General features: G+C 36.6%; 1 protein-coding gene across 5 annotated transcripts in view; it reads right to left on the bottom strand.

The window, feature by feature from the left end:
• LOC107659207 (GDP-mannose 4,6 dehydratase) overlaps positions 1–20,795 on the bottom strand; it is a 74,856-nt gene extending 54,061 nt beyond the window's left edge. Inside the window, exons 1-4 of one of the 5 annotated variants that reach the window (XM_016448068.1) lie at positions 20,542–20,795; positions 10,562–10,606; positions 9,006–9,093; positions 5,370–5,479 (exon numbers count right to left, since the gene is read on the bottom strand). In XM_016448068.1, the coding sequence (XP_016303554.1) occupies positions 5,370–5,479; positions 9,006–9,093; positions 10,562–10,606; positions 20,542–20,643 (345 nt within the window). In that variant the 5' untranslated portion in view covers positions 20,644–20,795. The other 4 variants (XM_016448069.1, XM_016448071.1, XM_016448073.1 and 1 more) reach the window with 4 other exon arrangements.
• Positions 20,796–21,059: the final 264 nt, after the last annotated feature.

Raw genomic sequence — 21,059 nt, 5'->3', positions numbered from 1 at the left:
TATATATATATATATATATATATACTGTAGGTCCCATTAATTATAATATAATATATAGAAATCTACAATTAAAATATTTATACAACGTATCAACTAAAATCTATGATTATAATTAGTCTACTGAGGAAAGAAAGAAAGAAAGAAAAAGAAAGAAAGAAAGAAGTCCCATTAATTATAATAAAATTAATTAAAAAAATAAAGTAATACATTGTAAATATCCAAATATTTATATACAAATAAAAATAATTAGTTAAAAACTTTAAATAATGATAATAATGATTAGTCTACTGAAAAGCAAACAAAAAAAGAGATTACCAGTAAATGTCATATGACTTTTCTACCACTTCCAGTGTCTGAATGAGCATGTTATACAACATGTCTACCACACAAGCAAACATGTTTAAAATGCATCTGCATTCCCACCCTTTAATGAGTGACAGAGATGGCAGTGCAGAGATTTTTATCACTCATAATTAATCACTTGCTTCACAGGCGCTGTCATTTAGATAAATCAAAATCGTGTTTTTAACGTGATGTAATGCCACTGAATAAAGGCCTGTTTGTTGGCAGTGACGTCAGTCGTTGCAGGTGACAAGAGTGGAATGATTTACACAAGCAATTAACTGCAAGTATCTGTGTGAAAGTGAGAGCGCCTGCGTCCTCTAGACACCTAATTAGCTAACAAGGAAACTTAGGCTCAGTGTTACACAAAATCTCCTACATTGCAAGCACGACCTTATTAAAAAATTCTGTCGCCATTAGCAGAAAGGATTTTTGTGCTACATTTCACCAAAGGTGAATTATCTTTCAGCGTGTCACTCAATCCTGCATCCTCTTGCATGTTTGCTGTGTCACATCAGTCTATAAACATGCACACAATGCCAAAGTCTTCCCAAGACAACACTTACATTACACATCAAACATGTTCGCAAAAGAACACAAAACATGATACATACTGCAACGTTCCAGTCCAACAACTGCATATTAGCTACAGATCTGTACTAATCCAAACACAAACACAAAGCCTATGCCACTCACACCCTACTGTACATAACACGATGAGCAAACAGATTCTGCCGGTGCTAAGAGATATCTGTGCAAACACAAAAACACATTCACAAACAGACTTTCAGTCGAAGAGAAACATACTAAATGCTTCGAGGTAACGGAAAGGTCAAAAGATAACAATACTAGCCCAAATACCACAGATGTAATTTTTTGTAATCTCAGTTTCTTAATTAAATCTGAACTACTTTAGCATTAAAGAAAAAAGTCAAATTTGGAAAGAAATTAAATTAAGCATCAAGCTCTTCTAGTTAAATAGGGTCCATTAATTTATGGATTTTTTGTATAAAAATTAACTTTGCAACCATCTAAGTACGTGACTTTGCTCTCAATCTCAGCCTAAAAAAAGTGGCACTTCAACTCAGTTTATCATGTGATCCAAGTTTGATGTGGTCAAACGTGACTAATTGCAGTGTGCTATCCCACAAGGCAGCTCCATTTGTGGTAATTTGATAATAACCGCAAGGTTTAAACTTGTACAAACATCAACATGTAAAGTACACTGTGCTCTTTTGTAGTAAAGCCGCGATCGCACGCTGACATCGAACCGACATTATTTACGGCTTTTCTTTTACTGTTCCTGTCATCCCCAAACAACACGCTGGAGACAAGGTCCTGTCATGCCAGTTGGAACAGTGCACATTCACATGTAAATAGATGCCTTTATCTCTCTATTGTGTTTGCACACATGGACCTCCTGAAGCTGGTATATCCCACCTGAATAATTCAGTACTTGTATTATTGTTATTATTACCTTACATTTCATACTATTCTGCATGTCTAACAGGTGCTGCCCTGCAAGTTTTCCATTTTAATATTTTTCCATTTTAAATTAATTATTAGATTTAGAGATATTATTCAGGCACATATCAAAGCAGAATCATTAGTACAAACTTCTTTTGAAAAGATACACACTGCCTTTCAAGGGTTTGGAGTCGGTAAGATTGTTTTAATGTTTCTGACTCTCTTAAGTCTCTTATGCTCAGCAAGGCTGCATTTATTTGATTAAAAATACAGTAAAAACAGTAATATTGTGAAGTATTACTACAATAAATAACAGTTTTCTATCAGAATACATTTTAAAGTGCATCTTATTCCTGTGATGGCAAATCGGATTTTTCAGCAACAATTACTCCAGTTTTCAGTGTCACATGATCCTTCAGAAATCCTTCTAATATGCTCATTTGCTGCTCGTGAAACATTCTCTATTATTATTAATGACAACAGTTGTGCTGCTTAATATCTTTGAATAGAAAGCCTAAAGAACAGCATTTAATAAAAGTAGAATTTTTTGTAACATTATAAATGTCTTTGATATCACTTTTGATCAGTTTAATGCATTGATTTATTTATTATTTATTATTATTATTGAAAATAACACAAACTTCTACTGACCATGTAATTATATACAAATACTGGAATATGTTTGTACTGAATATCTATCTATCCATCCATCCATCTATCATATTTATTGAAAATAATATTTAAACTTTCTTTAAATTAACACAATTATATACACACTATGTATGTTTGTACAGAATACTGTGCTTTTATTAAATATAAAAAAAAATTTCACTGCCATAATTTTCCTTTTTAAATTATGCATACATTTTATTACAACATTGAACATAAAAAAGTGAAATGTTAAAAGTGTAAAATAAAGAGGAAAAGAATAAAGGCAGGAATGGTTTGTCGAACTCTACATATGTGCATATATATATAAACACACACACTCACACACAATCATTCCCATTTTAATTGGTCATAATTACAGAGAGTAACTGAGATCTTAGAAGAAAATCAAATGTTCAAACGTTGTTATGCAACATTAGACCTGAACACCCCATGCCTTTATTTCAACTCAATCACAGTTCATTACAGTCTTTATGCTTGTCGTCCTTCTGTCATTTCTCCATCTGATTTATTTGAATAACTTATAAACAAGACTATAAATGCTCACAGACAAAGACAGAATGTGCATGGAGGAAAAAAAGCACATCACTTTCTTCCTGAAACATTCCTTTAAGCATAAACGAATATCCTACAAAAAACCACCAAGCAGTACTCTCAAACAAAATAGCACTTTGCTGACCCCTGTGTGTAAAAACTGGAAACCGAGCATGTGTGTGTATGTGTTTTCTCTGCCACTCTTTCTGCCATATCCAAACAAAGTGCGGTGAGTAAAAAATGTAAACTACAATCAGAGAGTAGCAGTGATCTACCACTTCATTACTGCGGGCACTGATTGAAACACCTATCTTTAATGAACACTCCCGGCAAACGCACACACTTGCAAGCCTAAACTGATGGTGTAGTTAAATCAAGCTTGTTTATTTTTCCACATAGCAATCCTGCGGTTGTCGTAGTATAACAGCAATCTTTAAATATGAACTATACTCTCCCTTAGTCCTATGTCTATGCTTAAAGTACTGTTTATTCGGCTGAGGAGCCACAGCAGTACAAAATTAATTGTGACAGTGAACATCCTGCCATTATCTGTCATCACAGCAGATGATCCTCCTGATGGGACACCCAGAACACCTCCCATTCAGTATAATGGATGCCTGTCTTTTGGCCAGTGTTTTGCAGTGAGTTTCCACCTGAATTATTTAGTTCCATATTACGACAGCTGCTGTATTTAACAGTACGTTTTCAGCCCACAGGTGCACTTTCCATCCTACTGACTTACAAACCAACCACTGAGGCTCATGAATCATTTTAGACAAACTGTCACTCCAAAAGGTATTTGATCAGTTAAGCCCTTTTTAAAAATGTATGAATGTATTGCCATTATATAACAAAATATCAAACCAAGTCACATTTGTTTTAAAGAAATATAGCTCAAAAACACAGTAAATTTATCCACCAAAACTGGATCAAAAAAGTGTTAATACTTGAAAAGCACTATTTGTACTAATACATAATACAATGACATTGATACATTTTAAATATGACTTGAGTGTCCAAAAGAAGACACTGTAGTTATCAAACACAAGCGGTCATTAAATGGTGTAAGAATTACTTGAGGGGCTGTTCACACAAGATGCGTATTTGTGTTTAAAAACGAGAGATGAGGCGGGGTGGAGTTAAAAAAAAGCACAGTCTGAAGAAGGATTTAACAAAAAGAGTGCTGTGTCATGTGTGATATACTGCAAAAGACGTGAGATGCAAGCAAAAACATGTCTGTCAAAAACGCATTCTGTGTGAATGGCCCCTTAGTATGTTTTTGATTGAGCTTGACAGCAGGAAATCAAAAATGACTCTATTCATTTTCTTAATAAAATGTCTCTGGTCTTATTGTGGATGATTCATCAGTGCATGTTGTTCAATAAAAGTTTCCATGATCTCTCATCAGATGTAGTAACTTCTCCTGCTTCCAAAATTACTTTCATTTTTCTTCCGTAACAAATGCCACATGAGTGGGGTAAAATAATATTAACCAACAATATTACACCACGCAACGGAAGATAAATGGTTTGCGAAAAAATGCTTTTCAAGGAAAATTTCACCCAAAAATTTAAATTCAGTCATCGTTTTCTCACTCTCATGTAGTACCAAAGCCGCATTACTTTAAGGAAGATGGTGAGTAAACGGTGACAGAATTTATTTTTTGGATGAACAAATCTTTTAATTCCCGGTCAGTATAATTATTCCAAAGAACTTGTTTTATGGAGCATTCAGTTGTTTTCTTTGTGTGGTTGAAACATAATAAACTCCAGCAAAAAACATGACACTGTTGTTTCTCTCTGATACCCAGCTGAACAGATTTAATTGGTTTTTCCTGTGACTGAACTCATGAGTAGCTGAAGGAAACAATATCAACAGAAATGTCTCATGCGTATCCCTCCGAATTATCTCGTCCCTATTCTGCTTTTGATCTTCTTATTCCATCATCTTCCTCTCTCCCTTCCTCTCCCTCACTTTAACTGCCGTTTGTTCTTGTTTCCCATAAATTACCCTGTGGAGCACCCACACAGAAGTTCACACACACCATGATGGCCAATGCTCTGACTAACATCCCCCTGACCTCATCCCAGATGACTAGACATTAGGGGTGTGGGTAAAGGAACAGAGAGTGAAAGAAAGTCTTCTCTATTTGGTTAAGAGTTTTTTTCTTTCCAAAGTATTACTTGGATGGGGTCATTTGTTCACCTCACAGACACCGAGAAAGAAACCAAAGTCATTATGAAACAGTTTGTGTCTGTCCAGGAGGAGATTTTGAGAGTCGAAAGACAAAGAGCATCTGTGTGACTGAGAAATATTGAGAAAGTAAGCTAGAAGTTGGGAGAATGAGAGAGTTTTACCTTGACGTGAGACTGTGCTCCAAGGTTGTATATTTCAGTGGGTTTGACTTCATTAATAATCTTTACCAAGCACGTGCTGTCAGTCAAGTCTCCGTAGTGCAACTTCATGTCTATAAGGCACAGAATAAAAGAATGAATTTCATTCCTCTTAAATGTGACAGAGCAATCTGAAAAGTTTGAAGTTTAAACATTTTTTCCTCCACATCGGCTCAAGTTTAAAGATTGTCACTTAAGCGAAAACAACCAGAGACCCAAAACAAAGAGGTCATATCCATGTCTGAAATGTTTATTAAATTGTTTACGGAGCACAAAAAAAAAGAAGAAAAAAAAAAAAAGAAATAACTGGAGAATCCATTTCTAGATTTTTGTGCAAAACTTTGAATTTAATTTTATTTAATTTTGCTTTCAAAGCCAAATACAGACTGAAAGACCTATTTGAATGGCAAATGTTTTATACAGGGACTAATAAGTGACTTTATTACAATTTCAAACTTCTCCCACCATCCAGGAGAAAATTCCTGGTCAAGTTAAATTTGGTCATTTTATATGGATGAATCAGTTCATATGGATGAACTGGGCCTAAATTGACACTTTTATAATTAGAATTTGGATATTTTTTTGTTACAAAGGAAGCTGGTTTCCGTAAACTATCCAACTAACTTTCTGTACATAGTACAGTAGTCACCTCTAAACCTGTGAAACTTTTGGCATCTTTCAGCTGTAACTTAGTATGTACTGCATTTTCCCACTGTAGGGCACTATAACTGTCCGGCATTTTTTTGTATACATAATAATTTTGGAGAGTGAATTCTGTCGTAGACTTTTGGCACTCCCATAAATAGGCAAACTCTTGTTTGTACAAAACAGGATTAAGCACTTAAAAGAAGAGTGACAACCATATTTAACTGCATTGTGTATATGACATCCCCTATATGAATAAAAATAGAAAACTTCTTTGTCTTCCCTGTGATTAACTGCAGTCCAAATGCATGAGTTTTATCACAGAGGAGCCATACCAATGATTTTCTCAGACTTCAACCCAAAAGAAATAATTACAGTCCAAATATTGCTTAGGAATGTTTAGATTGCCACCGTAAAGGAAAATACCTTAAAAATAAATTAAAAATACTGAATTAACAACTTACAACACCCAGTGAATCCAATGCCTAGTGATATTTTACACAGGTTAGAAGACATTTATGCATTTACAAACATCATAAAACATGCATATCACAGCCAGGTGTGTTTATGTGAAACTCACTTCCTTCTGTGTGTGTTTGAGGGTTATGATAAAGGTGCTCAATCCGGCCCGTGTTAAAAGAACTGGACCTGCGGAGGATACCGTGAACCTGCCCAAAACAAGAAAAATTCCAGTCTTTTAAGTATATAGGACTTTAAACTGAATTTATGTACACGACTGTTCAAAGGTTTGGGATCACTAAGGTTTTTGTAGTAGTAGTAGTAGTAGTAGTAGTATATATTTATTTAATGCCATGTCAGCATCTAAGGCTTTTTTCATGGCAAAAACAATTTAAAAATACAAGTATAACAAATACAATAAAAACCAGCAAACAAACAAACACAAGTTATATTACACAATATTTTTTACATTGACATATGATAAAAATCCTAAAACTTTTTCTGCCATAATTATACTAAATAACTCTTTAAGTGAGTTCGCTTCATAAAAGAGTTTTCTACATACATTAAAAGCTGGACAGTCCAATAAAATATGTTTGACAGAAAGGGGAATCTTGCAGAACATGCATTGAGTAGGGTCTTCACCTTTAAGCAAAAATGCATGAGTCAGTCTTGTATGATATGCGACATCTGGTAAATACCACTTGATCAAATCTAGTTTTAAAAGAGAATAAAAATCTGTTTGAAATTTCTGGATGTATTTCATGTAATTTATTATTTGTACATGTATCCCACTCTCCTTGCCACTTATTTAATATATAACGATTAACAATAGGTCTGATCTCTGAGGGAGGAATTTGACATGGGTTTACTTCCTGATTAAAAGCCTCCTTTGCAGCTGCATCAGCTCGCTCATTTCCTGAAAGCCTAACATTGCCTGGAACCCAGCAAAAAATAATACAATAGAATTGATTCTGTAGATGGTCCACTTTGGTTAAAATACAATCGATCAAAGGATGATCAGTTTTTAAAGAGTCCATTACTTGAAGGCATGATTTAGAGTCCGTAAAAATGATAGAATCCTTTTGTTGTGTATTTTCAATATATTCCAAAGCTAATAGCAAAGCACATGCTTCAGCTGTGAAAATTTAACACTCTTTTGAAATACGAATTCCATAATGTTGCCGTCCTAAGTTTTTTATTACGAAACTAATACTTTTATTTAGCAAGGATACAGTAAATTGATCAAACGTGACAGCAAGGATATTTAAAATGTTACAAATTTTTTTTTAAGTAAAAGCTGTTATTTTGAACTACTGATCAAAGAATCCTGAAAAAATTACCTAAAATGTTACTTTAAATTGTAATAATATTTCACCATATTACTGCTTTTACTGTAAAAGTTTTTTTTATTTTGATTAAATAAATGCAGCCTTGCTAAGAATAAGAGACTTAAAAAAAAAAAAACATTAAAAAATTGACCCAAAAATTGAACAGTCAAATATTTCTTTATCTATTAAACCTTTAAATGAGATGCAACCCATTTTAATTGAAATCTTATGAACTTTCATATTTGATTATTAACAGACAGTGAGATATTTGCATCAGATCAATGTGGGAATGATTTCTGACGGGTTTGTAGCATGCCTTTAAGGGTTACATTGGCTTACCCACCTTATAACCTTTAGCACAGGGACTAATAAGTGACTTTATTACAATTTCAAACTTCTCCCACCATCCAGGAGAAAATTCCTGGTCAAGTTAAATTTGGTCATTTTATATGGATGAATCAGTTCATATGGATGAACTGGGCCTAAATTGACACTTTTATAATTAGAATTTGGATATTTTTTTGTTACAAAGGAAGCTGGTTTCCGTAAACTATCCAACTAACTTTCTGTACATAGTACAGTAGTCACCTCTAAACCTGTGAAACTTTTGGCATCTTTCAGCTGTAACTTAGTATGTACTGCATTTTCCCACTGTAGGGCACTATAACTGTCCGGCATTTTTTTGTATACATAATAATTTTGGAGAGTGAATTCTGTCGTAGACTTTTGGCACTCCCATAAATAGGCAAACTCTTGTTTGTACAAAACAGGATTAAGCACTTAAAAGAAGAGTGACAACCATATTTAACTGCATTGTGTATATGACATCCCCTATATGAATAAAAATAGAAAACTTCTTTGTCTCCCCTGTGAAAAACTGCAGTCCAAATGCATGACTTTTATCACAGAGGAGCCATGCCAATGATTTTCTCAGACTTCACCCAAAATAAATAATTACCGTCCAAATAGTGCTTAAGAATGTTTAGACTGCAACCATAAAGGAAAATACCTTAAAAAAATTAATTAAAAATACTGAATGGACAACTTACAACCCTTAGCGGATCCAATGCCTAGTGATATTTTACACAGGTTAGAAGACATTTATGCATTTACAAACATCATAAAACATGCATATCACAGCCAGGTGTGTTTATGTGAAACTCACTTCCTTCTGTGTGTGTTTGAGGGTTATGATAAAGGTGCTCAATCCGGCCCGTGTTAAAAGAACTGGACCTGCGGAGGATACCGTGAACCTGCCCAAAACAAGAAAAATTCCAGTCTTTTAAGTATATAGGACTTTAAACTGAATTTATGTACACGACTGTTCAAAGGTTTGGGATCACTAAGGTTTTTATAGTAGTAGTAGTAGTAGTAGTAGTAGTATATATTTATTTAATGCCATGTCAGCATCTAAGGCTTTTTTCATGGCAAAAACAATTTAAAAATACAAGTATAACAAATACAATAAAAACCAGCAAACAAACAAACACAAGTTATATTACACAATATTTTTTACATTGACATATGATAAAAATCCTAAAACTTTTTCTGCCATAATTATACTAAATAACTCTTTAAGTGAGTTCGCTTCATAAAAGAGTTTTCTACATACATTAAAAGCTGGACAGTCCAATAAAATATGTTTGACAGAAAGGGGAATCTTGCAGAACATGCATTGAGTAGGGTCTTCACCTTTAAGCAAAAATGCATGAGTCAGTCTTGTATGATATGCGACATCTGGTAAATACCACTTGATCAAATCTAGTTTTAAAAGAGAATAAAAATCTGTTTGAAATTTCTGGATGTATTTCATGTAATTTATTATTTGTACATGTATCCCACTCTCCTTGCCACTTATTTAATATATAACGATTAACAATAGGTCTGATCTCTGAGGGAGGAATTTGACATGGGTTTACTTCCTGATTAAAAGCCTCCTTTGCAGCTGCATCAGCTCGCTCATTTCCTGAAAGCCTAACATTGCCTGGAACCCAGCAAAAAATAATACAATAGAATTGATTCTGTAGATGGTCCACTTTGGTTAAAATACAATCGATCAAAGGATGATCAGTTTTTAAAGAGTCCATTACTTGAAGGCATGATTTAGAGTCCGTAAAAATGATAGAATCCTTTTGTTGTGTATTTTCAATATATTCCAAAGCTAATAGCAAAGCACATGCTTCAGCTGTGAAAATTTAACACTCTTTTGAAATACGAATTCCATAATGTTGCCGTCCTAAGTTTTTTATTACGAAACTAATACTTTTATTTAGCAAGGATACAGTAAATTGATCAAACGTGACAGCAAGGATATTTAAAATGTTACAAATTTTTTTTTAAGTAAAAGCTGTTATTTTGAACTACTGATCAAAGAATCCTGAAAAAATTACCTAAAATGTTACTTTAAATTGTAATAATATTTCACCATATTACTGCTTTTACTGTAAAAGTTTTTTTTATTTTGATTAAATAAATGCAGCCTTGCTAAGAATAAGAGACTTAAAAAAAAAAAAACATTAAAAAATTGACCCAAAAATTGAACAGTCAAATATTTCTTTATCTATTAAACCTTTAAATGAGATGCAACCCATTTTAATTGAAATCTTATGAACTTTCATATTTGATTATTAACAGACAGTGAGATATTTGCATCAGATCAATGTGGGAATGATTTCTGACGGGTTTGTAGCATGCCTTTAAGGGTTACATTGGCTTACCCACCTTATAACCTTTAGCCAGCAGAAACTCAGCAAGGTAGGACCCATCCTGAAACCACATAGAGGGAGAATTATTTTGGGCTTTGAGAAACACACACACACATTTACGGCAAGCATTACCCAAGAGAGTATTCAACACAATGACCATTTCTTTCAGAATTTCATGAGCCAGACCGCAGCGAATACACACCTACATTACACAAATACGCGTTTTTGCACACGTACGCACACGCGCTCGTGTCGAAACTCACCCTTGTGTCTTTCCAAAGCTCTATGACTTTATTTCTTTCAAGCAACACAACTATTTTTGCCCCAATGGATCCAATTATATGGACAAAAAATACATTTTTCTAAGTATCTTCTTTTGTGTTTAACAGAAGAGAGAAAGTCAAACAGTTTTGGAACGACATGAGGCTGAGTATATGATGACAGAATTGTCATTTTTGGGCGAGCTATCCCTTTAACAGCAGAGAACTAAAACTCCCCTCACTAAAAAGAGCTCCATACATAGTCTGCAAAGAAAACAGTCAACAAGACAGCTAACAAATAAGTAAGGAGTGCCTACGGGCTACAACACACACCGTAAGCGCCAGTGTAATACAAGATTACGGAATCATCCGAGCGCATTACACACACACACACACAGACAAAAGAGTATTAATTGAGCAAACAAGGCCATCGTGTCAGTCAGTGAAAGCCTGACAGCTCAGTTTAAACCTCTGAATCCACCTGACTGTCAAAAAGTGACACGGCCATACCCTAAAGACACGTTTTAACCTAAGACATAAACAACTTTCGAGTCTCTTTCATTCTTATTCTCGTCTCCTTCTCGTTCTCCCTTTTTCCCCTCTCATACTTCCCGACCGCACATTTTAGAACTGTGGAACATTCCACCCCGGCCATGGCATTCCGCCCCCTACTTCCTGCTGGGGTGATATAGGCACAGTCCCAAAGACCTTTGGGGAAAAAATGAGAAGCTCCAGCAGCCGTGTGTGTGCCTGTATATAAGTATATATGTCCGCAGAGGAAAAGATGTGCTTAAAGATACATTTCCGTTTCCTTTTCACACCGTTCGCTGGCCATTTACATAAAACCCGTTCAATGTCCGACCACCTGAGGCTCTGTGTGTGTGTATATGTGTGTGACACAACCAGTGCCAACTGCAGTGCGGACTCATAACCCTGATAAAAAGCAGCTTATCGTCATGCTGAGACTGTTGGGAAACGTTGCCTGTTTCCCGCAGATTACGTTCATAGACAGGAAACCTAGACGGACACGACATTCCAACCAGTCTGTGCATACTCACACACTGGCCTACCTTAAGCCACCAATCACTTTCAGTCTGAATTATAAAATCTTTAAAATAAATCACTTTTTAATTCTTAATCATCTCTTATTTTGAGTCAAACCACATGTGCGAAACATCTCAGAAACGCTGACTAATTTAGAAAAACTTTCCATTGCAATTACAATCACCCTTGCGCACCACATAAAGATAAATCTATAGGCCTTTAGACCTCTGCACGAGACACAGGCTGATTGCTAATGGCAAACTGTGGATGCATTTATGCTGAGAAAACCAGAATGGTAAAGGAAAGAATGAAAGCTAATCAAATAAGCCCACTTAACTTGCACAACCAAAACAGTCTGTGTGTCTGTCTCTCTGTCTGTGATGTAGGCTATTATCTCTGTCAGTGTACGTACTGCGTGTCGGTTTGTCTGTGTGTAAATAGGTCCCTTACCTTTGCCCTTGACCGCAGTAAAGCAGTCTTTCTCTGTTTACCACCTCAAAGCACAAATCCAAACAAACAGCTGTGTTCCTTTATTAACCACAAGTGGGCGCAACAACTTTAACATAATTAACTGCACACATCAACAAAATACACACAATTAAAGCGTTTTACTATTCATTTTGGTTATGGCAACTGCATTTGAAATATGCTGTAATTTGTGTCCAGTAAGGGTTTTATAGTGACAGACCTACACCAAATTATAGTCTAAAATGTTTAAACTGCTTCCATACATCAGACAGTGTTTGTTTGATTATTTATTTTAATCTGTCTGAAATCAAATGATTACCAAAAATTACAGTCATGGCCAAAAGTTTTGGCAGTGACATAAATTTTGTTTTGCAAAGTTTGCTGCTTAAGCTGCTGTGGTGTTCATTCACATTGTTTCTAGATTATTGTGTAGAGTGATCAGATGCATTTTAAATAATTGCTAAAAGCTTCATTGGCCAAAAAAAGAACTTTTCACAAAAAAAAAAACAATTTCACTGTTTTTTGATCCTGACACAAAATGACCAGCTAACATTAATTTACTAATCATATCAGCGGCACATGTGAAAGTGTTAATGAATCAGGCGCGGACTGGCCATTGGGAGCACCGGGACGATTCCCGGTGGCCTGGCGGCTGATTTGGCCCGCAGCCCTGTTTTTTTTTTTTCTTTTTAATATTATTAATATGTTTGCCTTCTCAATGTACCAAAGTGATCATTTCCGATTTTGTCATTCGCTAATAAATCGCTAATAAATTATAAATCGTCTTGACTGGCAGCGCTGCGCTAAATGAATCAGCTCACGTGTGTTCCGCGCTTCCGTCAAATGGTTTCGACCACAGCAATCGATGTGCGGGACTCAATGAATGAGAGGAAGCGGCCAGAAGAAGCAGTGAAATGTAGTGAAATAAATTACTAACCTGTTCAGGGCTTCGAGTGCATGTCAGTTTCATCTCTAATACAATACTGTAGTTTTGTCTTTATTGATCTAGTTGAGTATTAAAGTGCTAGCACCTGTTAGGCTGTCAGGAGCACCCCATTATTATCATCAGTCAGAATACTGTGCTAAAGGACATCATTATTATCGATTGTAAAGTTACATTACTACATTTAGCAGATAGTGTAACATGTCTGCCTGTTCTGTGTTTCCATTATGTTTTTATTTCATGATTATGCATAATGATGCATTTGAAAGTACATGACCAAATGGATGTTTATAAACGTTCACATTACTGTTGCAGATGAAATATAACACGGATAACAATAAATATTTTTTACCAGGTTAAATGTTGATATTAGTAACTCAAACCCCTTTTTGTAAACCTCTCTACCTAACTGTCGATCGTGCGCATCCGCCACGTTTGTAGTTTTTCTAACGCGTTTTATTCGTGTTTGTAGTTCTGGACTGAATCCTTCGCCAAAGCGCAATGGATTGTGGGCAATTTTAGCCATTAGAGTGTGCACGGATCCACACTTCAAAAATCGACCTGAAATAGTAACCATCCGGGGACTTTTGGCATACGGTGGCCCGATTCAAGGCTTGTCGCAAGCAGGGACGCGGGAAGTAGGGCTGCAGCACCCCCTGTTTTCACATAGTTGCAAATGCAACGCCAAGTTTGTTCATTTAAATTTATTCAGTTTTAGCATTTAATAATTTATTTGTAATGATCTCTAAAATGTAAATTGTAAGTGGGCTATAATAAACCCATGTTTATCTTTATAAACATTAATTTTACTTGTGATGTTTTCTATATGGGATGATTAGCCTAATCCTCATGAACACGTGACGCTAGCGCGTGGTATCAGACATGAACTGTACAGAATGCGAACAAGATTAACTTTAATAAGAGATAATGGCGCAAAAGCGAATTTCAGATTTTTTTTAAAATGTCCATCCCAGCAAAAACTTTCCAAAATCGGCAGCCCCAGCACGACCACCGACGTAAGTGAACCAGAACCAGTAAGTGACTCAGTAAGACTGAGCGTCCCCAAACTCAAATCGTGAATATCAAACTCTGATGTTTACTAGGGATGGGCGTATCGATCCAAAGTATCGATACTCAAACAAAAAATATAGATACTAAGGTGTGTTTTATTTACCAGTGATTTTGTTAATTTAACAACAACAAAAAATCATACAATATGCATTGAATTGGACGAATACCCTTTGTTAGCGAGTAATTGTGTATCAAACATGCCATGAAAGCAGAGAACATCACCCATATTCTTTTCTATTCTTTGTTTTTCACTGTGAAACTGAACGCGCGACAGGAGAGCCAGCTGACAATGTCGATTGTTATCCATTTGGTTTTCTTCTCTAGTCACGTTTGATCTCGGGTTCTGCGCAGATTTTGCTCATCTCAAACAAGCCTACTGTGAAATCGTTCCTACAATCGACAAGTGTGTGGTCTCGTGGTCTGGTCGAATCGTCTAGTGTGTGCATTCAGAGGATTATAAGGCTAAAAATCGGTTGAAACTGTCTTCATGTCTGTGGTCTCCCATGGTTTTAAAATCGGTTAAAGGTGCTGTATGTAGGATTGACACCGAGTAGTTGAACTAGGTATTGCAGTCCAAATTCAAAATATTGGAGTGGGTTTTTTCACCCGGCCCCTCCTCCTCAGACTTGACGCACACGCAGGTTGCCAGATTGACGACACCAACAGGAACGAGCGCACTTGACGATGAATCAAATGAAATACGCTGTGTTTTCCGCCAACTGGCAACCCGGGGTCCCGAAATACAATTGGGTAAACTGGCAGTGGGAGGGTTTCACAAACCAAAACAGAGACCAACATTCCGGCCCGGAACGCACATTTTCAAAGGAGAATAACTGACTGTAGCATTGTTTTTCAGATAAACAAGTATGTTAACTTAGCATGTTTCTTAAATATCTGCAAACATATTATGGTATTTTTATGCTTTAGTAGAGTCAAAAAACCTACATACAGCACCTTTAAGATTTGAAAATCGTCTAGTGTGCAGCCAGCCTTAGTCTTCGTACGTTCTCCGTTTATGTTAGGTTGGTTTCCGTGCCTTGTCTCTAGGATTTATCTAATTAAAAGACTTTTCTTTTGATCTCCTTCATCCTTGTGTATTTTGCATCACCAAAGCGTGACAGACAGATATTCACGTGGATTTATTGTATAGGAAGGGAGGGAGCTAGAGCAGACAGCAACACAAAAATATGAGTCAGCCTAATAATGCAATAATCAGTTTAAGGATTTTTCAATGTACTAATTTTGGCATTTAGGCACTTTAAAAAATGTGCTTTAATATATTTGTATGAATTGTTAAATCTTGGGTATAAAGCCAGGCTCACACTACAGGATTTTTGGCTGCATTTTGCTGTCGTGGACAGATTTCCAGTCTGCGACAAAACCCCCGGATCGTGACCAAATCGGTGCTCGTTGTGGTCGCCGAAGCTCGTTAAGTATGAGCAGGTCAGCACCGTGATCCGAACCTGTCTGGAGCTATCACAGACGCTACGACATTTTCAAACCTGTTTGATATTATCGCCACGTGATCTCGTAATGTGAGCGACACAATGACAAGGTGGAACTAATCCAGCCAATCACAGTGCAGGTATAAACACTCATCATGCATCTTTATGAACAGACATGAAAGGCCACAAATGAATCAAATCAACTATAAATTTAACAAATGCAAAGATTGTGTATATAATACCACATTTCATTGTACTGTTTAATTACCTCCAACTCTTTCTGCAGTATAGACAGTCCTTGTTGTCCACGTCTTTCAAGCCATTGTTTCTGCCATATTCTCTTTTGTCGTGGTTTCTTCTTTCTTTCGGATAAAACAACTGCACAGACCAATTGAAGGGCCAGTTGATCGTCCATGCTTGACGAAATGGCCTAATCGCGGTAATTTCTCGATAGAATTTATGTGAGAAAACGTATTTTCGCTGATGGTCGGGAATGCCTATTCACTGAATGTTTTGTAGTGTGTGCACCTCGTTAGCGGTGTGTTGTGTAATATGTGCGCAGCTATGACAAGACAACGACAGATGAGAAGAAATCTTGTTACGTAGTGTGAGCAACACAGTGATTCGGCTAGTCTTTCAATCATGTAGTGTGAGCTTGCCATTAGTCATTTTAAGAGAGATAACATTAGGCCTATGTGCAAACAAATTGCAATGAGGTGTGGATGTTTTGCAACAAGGTGGACACAGTTCTGTTAATAACAGTAGACCTGCTGGTAAAGAAGTGACAGAAAAAAGGGAGCGGTAGAGATATTGGAGAAAATGAAGAAAAGGAAAAGGGAAGTGAAGGTGCAGTTTAAGAGAGAACCTTTAATTATTTTCCACAGCCCCAGACTAAAGATTTAGACCTTTTTATGTGATGGTCATACAAATAATAGGGCTGGCCGTGTTTCAGAATTTGTTGTGGGATGGCCTGGATGAGTGTGAGATTTCCCAGCCTGAAATTTTGTCCCAGTCCGCCCCTGGAATGAATACTAGTCAGGTTAATCACTATCATACTAATTAGATTGTAAGAGCAGACTGATTGCTATAAAAGGAGGGAAGAAGCGCTTCCAATCATTGGGTGCGTCTTAATCAGCTCGTCAGTAGTCAGGGCACTGATCAGGGAGTCGGCCATTTTAAGGGCTGTCTCAATCGCTGTACGTAGTCACGTCATTGGAATTCGAGTGATCACGGTCCCAACGTGCAGTGAGTCAGGGAACTTACCAGTGACTGAATTAGTGTACACGATCTACTGATTCACGAGCTCGGGAGCTGATTGATACGCACCCATTGTGTTCTTGTTAGCAATTGTGTTCTTGTTAGCAATGGTTACCTCCAAAGAAACACGTGCAGCTATCATCGCTTTGCATCAAAATGGCCTCACATGCAAGGAAATTGCTACAAAGAATATTGCACCTGAAAGAACCATTTACCGGATCATCAAGAACTTCAAGGAGAGAGGTTCGACTGCAGTGAAGAAGTCTTCAGGACATCCCAGCCCACAAATTGTGATCAACTCTGAGAACTAATAAGGCAAGAATGGATCGCCATCAGTCAGGATTTGGCCCAGAAGCTAATATCCAGCATGCCAGAGCGAATTGAAGAGGTTATGAAGAACAAGGGTCAACACTAAATATTGACTCATTATATTTTTTTTGCCAATTAAAGCCTTTAAAATGTATGATATGCTTATCATTGTTTTCAGTATACCTTAGAAACATGTGGAAAAATAATCTACAAATACTGAAGCAGCAAACTTTGCAAAACACAAAATTAATGTCACTGCCAAAACTTTTGGCCACGACTGTACGTCTGATATTTTTGCCATGAACTTTTGCAAACGTGTGATGATAAAAGTATAAAACTCCAACAATAACTGGGAACGCTTTATAATCTACTATTTTCTAAACTGTGTTCAGAAAAACTAACAATAATATTAATCAATATTATTTTGTTCAATGTGTTGCATAGGAAGCGTCTGCCAAGAAGAAGCCCTTCTTACAAGGGGTAGGCAACGTCGGTCCTGGAGTGCCTATGTCCTGCAGAGTTTAGCTCCAACCCTGAAAAAAACTCACTTGTCTGTAGCCTTAGTAATCCTGAAGACCTTGATTAGCTTATTCAGGTGTGTTTGATTAGGGTTAGAGCTAAACTCTGCAGGACAGCGGCACTCCAGGACCGATGTTGCCTATCCCTGACGATTTGTGTCATTCGAGCGCCCTCTGCTGTTCATCAAGCAAACTGCATCCTGACTTTTTACTACGTTGTCGTCAAATTCCGCTTGCGCTCTGCCCAGGTTAAAGCTTCTATCATGAGACAAACCAGGAACTTCCTTCTTCAGTCTGCGAATGATAAACACCACGTACTGCAAACATTCAAGTTACCCAAGAATCTTCTCACCACATACACCCAAGCAAACTTTACTTACAAGCTGGTCTTTCTTTGATGGTCTTTAATCAAAAGAGTTCAAAAGAATATAAATAATTATTAATGTCGTGTATGCCCCACTTGGCATCTAATGCATTAAACCACGCCAGCAGTGATGTTCTGATGCACTTCAATGCATGTGAATTATTGTTTCTTTTTTTTAGAAAAAATACTGACTTAAAAAAATTACCCACACATTTATGTATGTATGTATGTGTGTATCATCTCATGCACACCAACACACACGGAAAGGAATCAAAATTAATACAAAATAATTTAAAAGGCAGAAAAAGGCATGTCTGCTTCCAACCCAGTTTGTCATTCACCTGCCAACATCACAACAACTGACAATTAAAGGCAAGGTACTTTCAAGATTCCATGGCATCGTGGCATTATACAGTGGAAGAGACTCTGTACACACTATCTGAAACAGACATATTTACACAAGCTGACATTCCCTCAAGCTGTATCTGGACCAGAATATAATTTTCATTTCATTAGAGTGTGTTTGTAATATATGAAAAGAAAATGGCAACAAAACTTTTCTGTAGACAACCGGTTCCCCCTTATGCATTCATACAATTCATTCAATCATATATTCTTTCATATAATTTCTCTCAGCAGGCTGCCTTCAGTTGTTTTCACACAAAACTTAATAAGTAGTTAATATGTGTAAGAAATAATGCACAGTTAGAATATAATGGCCAATAGTTTAGCAACAAATAATCAATAAACCTAACTCTGCTTGCCTCATTAAATATTTAAAGTGCTTTGTCACAGAAACATTAATGTGATGCATTTCTTTTAGTTTGGGAGAAATAAATGTTGAATTGTGGTGTAAAACACTTTAATTGGAGTGGAGAATAAATATACCGTTTTTAACCATTTAAATCTTACTATTACGGTCCAGAAAGTCTGGCCAGGACAAAATGGATGGCACATTCAGCAATATATATACACTGTGTGCACAATTATTAGGCAAGTGATGATATAATAATTCTGCACACTAATAGTTGCCTAATAATGGTGTACATGTAGATATTCTCTTAAGAACGCCAAAACTTCACTTTTACTACTTAAATGTTAAGGTTTGAGGGTTTGTTAACATTTTGGATTGACCAAGAGCACTGTAGTTGTACAATAACTAAATTAATCCTCAAAAATACAACTTGCCTAATAATTGTGCACACAGTATGTATATATATATATGTATATATATATATATATGCATAAAGCAAGACAAGGCCGTTACTTAAAACACGTCACATAAATGTGCAAAGCGAAACCTAGAAACCTGAATAGCAAGTATCATGGTCTGGATGCCTAGATATACACACCCATGTCTGTAACATACTTGAGCACTCTAAACTTACAAAAGACTTGTAAAACGTTTCACAACAGACTAGAAATTAAAGTTATGTCATTTTGTCTGCTTCCTATTCTGAACAGTTTGAACTTTCTCTATCCAGCAAACTGGAAAACTACATCACGCTTACCTGCTTATATCCTCAATGAACTTTTCAGAGGATGTGTCACATGTGTCTCCTGTTACATATAGTTCACAGTGATTCACAATGCAAAGTCCCAGGTGGGGCTAGATAAACAACAGCCAACAATTAAAGGACTCACATGAGACTCTTCTTTTTGTTCACAATATAGCTGTAAATGTTGCTTACCATATCAAATTATCACATACATACTCTACAGGCCTGGTGACAATTTGTTCCACTGTATACTTTTATATGTCTGCAATGGCAGTATGTATGTGATAATTTGATATGCTAAGCAACATTTACAGCTATATTGTGAACAAAAAGAAGAGTCTCATGTGAGTCCTTTAATTGTTGGCTGTTGTTTATCTAGCCCCACCTGGGACTTTGCATTGTGAATCACTGTGAACTATATGTAACATAGCCCTGTTATGCTTTACAGACATAACAGGGCACATTTGGACAAAGTCATAGCACTATACTATGCACCTTGTACTCTAAGCTTAGTTGTCAGTTACTTAAAGATAAAAAAAAACCTTCAAGTTGTCTCATAAAAGTCTGTCATCATTTCCTCACTCTCTAGTAAGAGGCTGACAGCCTCAGTCACTACTCACGGCATCTCTTTTTCTCTAATAAGAATGAATGGTGACTGAGGCTGTCATTCTGCTTGATATCACCCTTTGTTTTCCATAGAACAAAGAAGGTCATACAAACAGCATAAAGGTGAGTAAACATGACAGACTTTTGATTTCTAGCTGAACTCTCCGTATATACCATCGCGTCGCGTATGTTGAGACAATTCTTCACGTTACCTGACCGGTTATGCCTGTAATGATGGCCACTTTCCTCTTCGTCTTGCCGTCTCCGTTCACATCGCCACTGGCCGCCGCCGCCGCCGCTGCACATTGAGCCATTTTCTGGAGCTGGTTTCGGTTCGGAGTGTGTCTGTGGGGTCTGGATCCACTGTGCAAGATCGTTTGTCATGAACGGATGCAAACACATCCGAAACTCTAGCTGCTTGAGCGACACCTCAGGAACCTGCACTCAGCAGCCAATCACAGAGCACAGCGCCAGTGACGTGCGCACCACAGAATAAAGAGGAGCGAAATCCTGATGGCTTGGGGTGTAAATGTGTCACAGCGCCAACTAAAGGAATCGAGATTCAGGAGGAATTAAACAAACCACTTTTTAGGTTCTCACTTTATTAGCCTATTTATTACATATCTAATAATAATTGTTACAATTATATAATATGCCTACATTATATAATACATTCTAGGCCTAAATCACTGCTGAAATAACGGCTTCAACTAGTCTAGGCTGTTTTTCT

This window comes from Sinocyclocheilus anshuiensis, unplaced genomic scaffold (assembly GCF_001515605.1).
Source record: "Sinocyclocheilus anshuiensis isolate Anshui unplaced genomic scaffold, SAMN03320099.WGS_v1.1 scaffold423, whole genome shotgun sequence".
Taxonomy (NCBI): domain Eukaryota; kingdom Metazoa; phylum Chordata; class Actinopteri; order Cypriniformes; family Cyprinidae; genus Sinocyclocheilus; species Sinocyclocheilus anshuiensis.
This window is presented reverse-complemented; position numbering and strand designations above follow the sequence as displayed.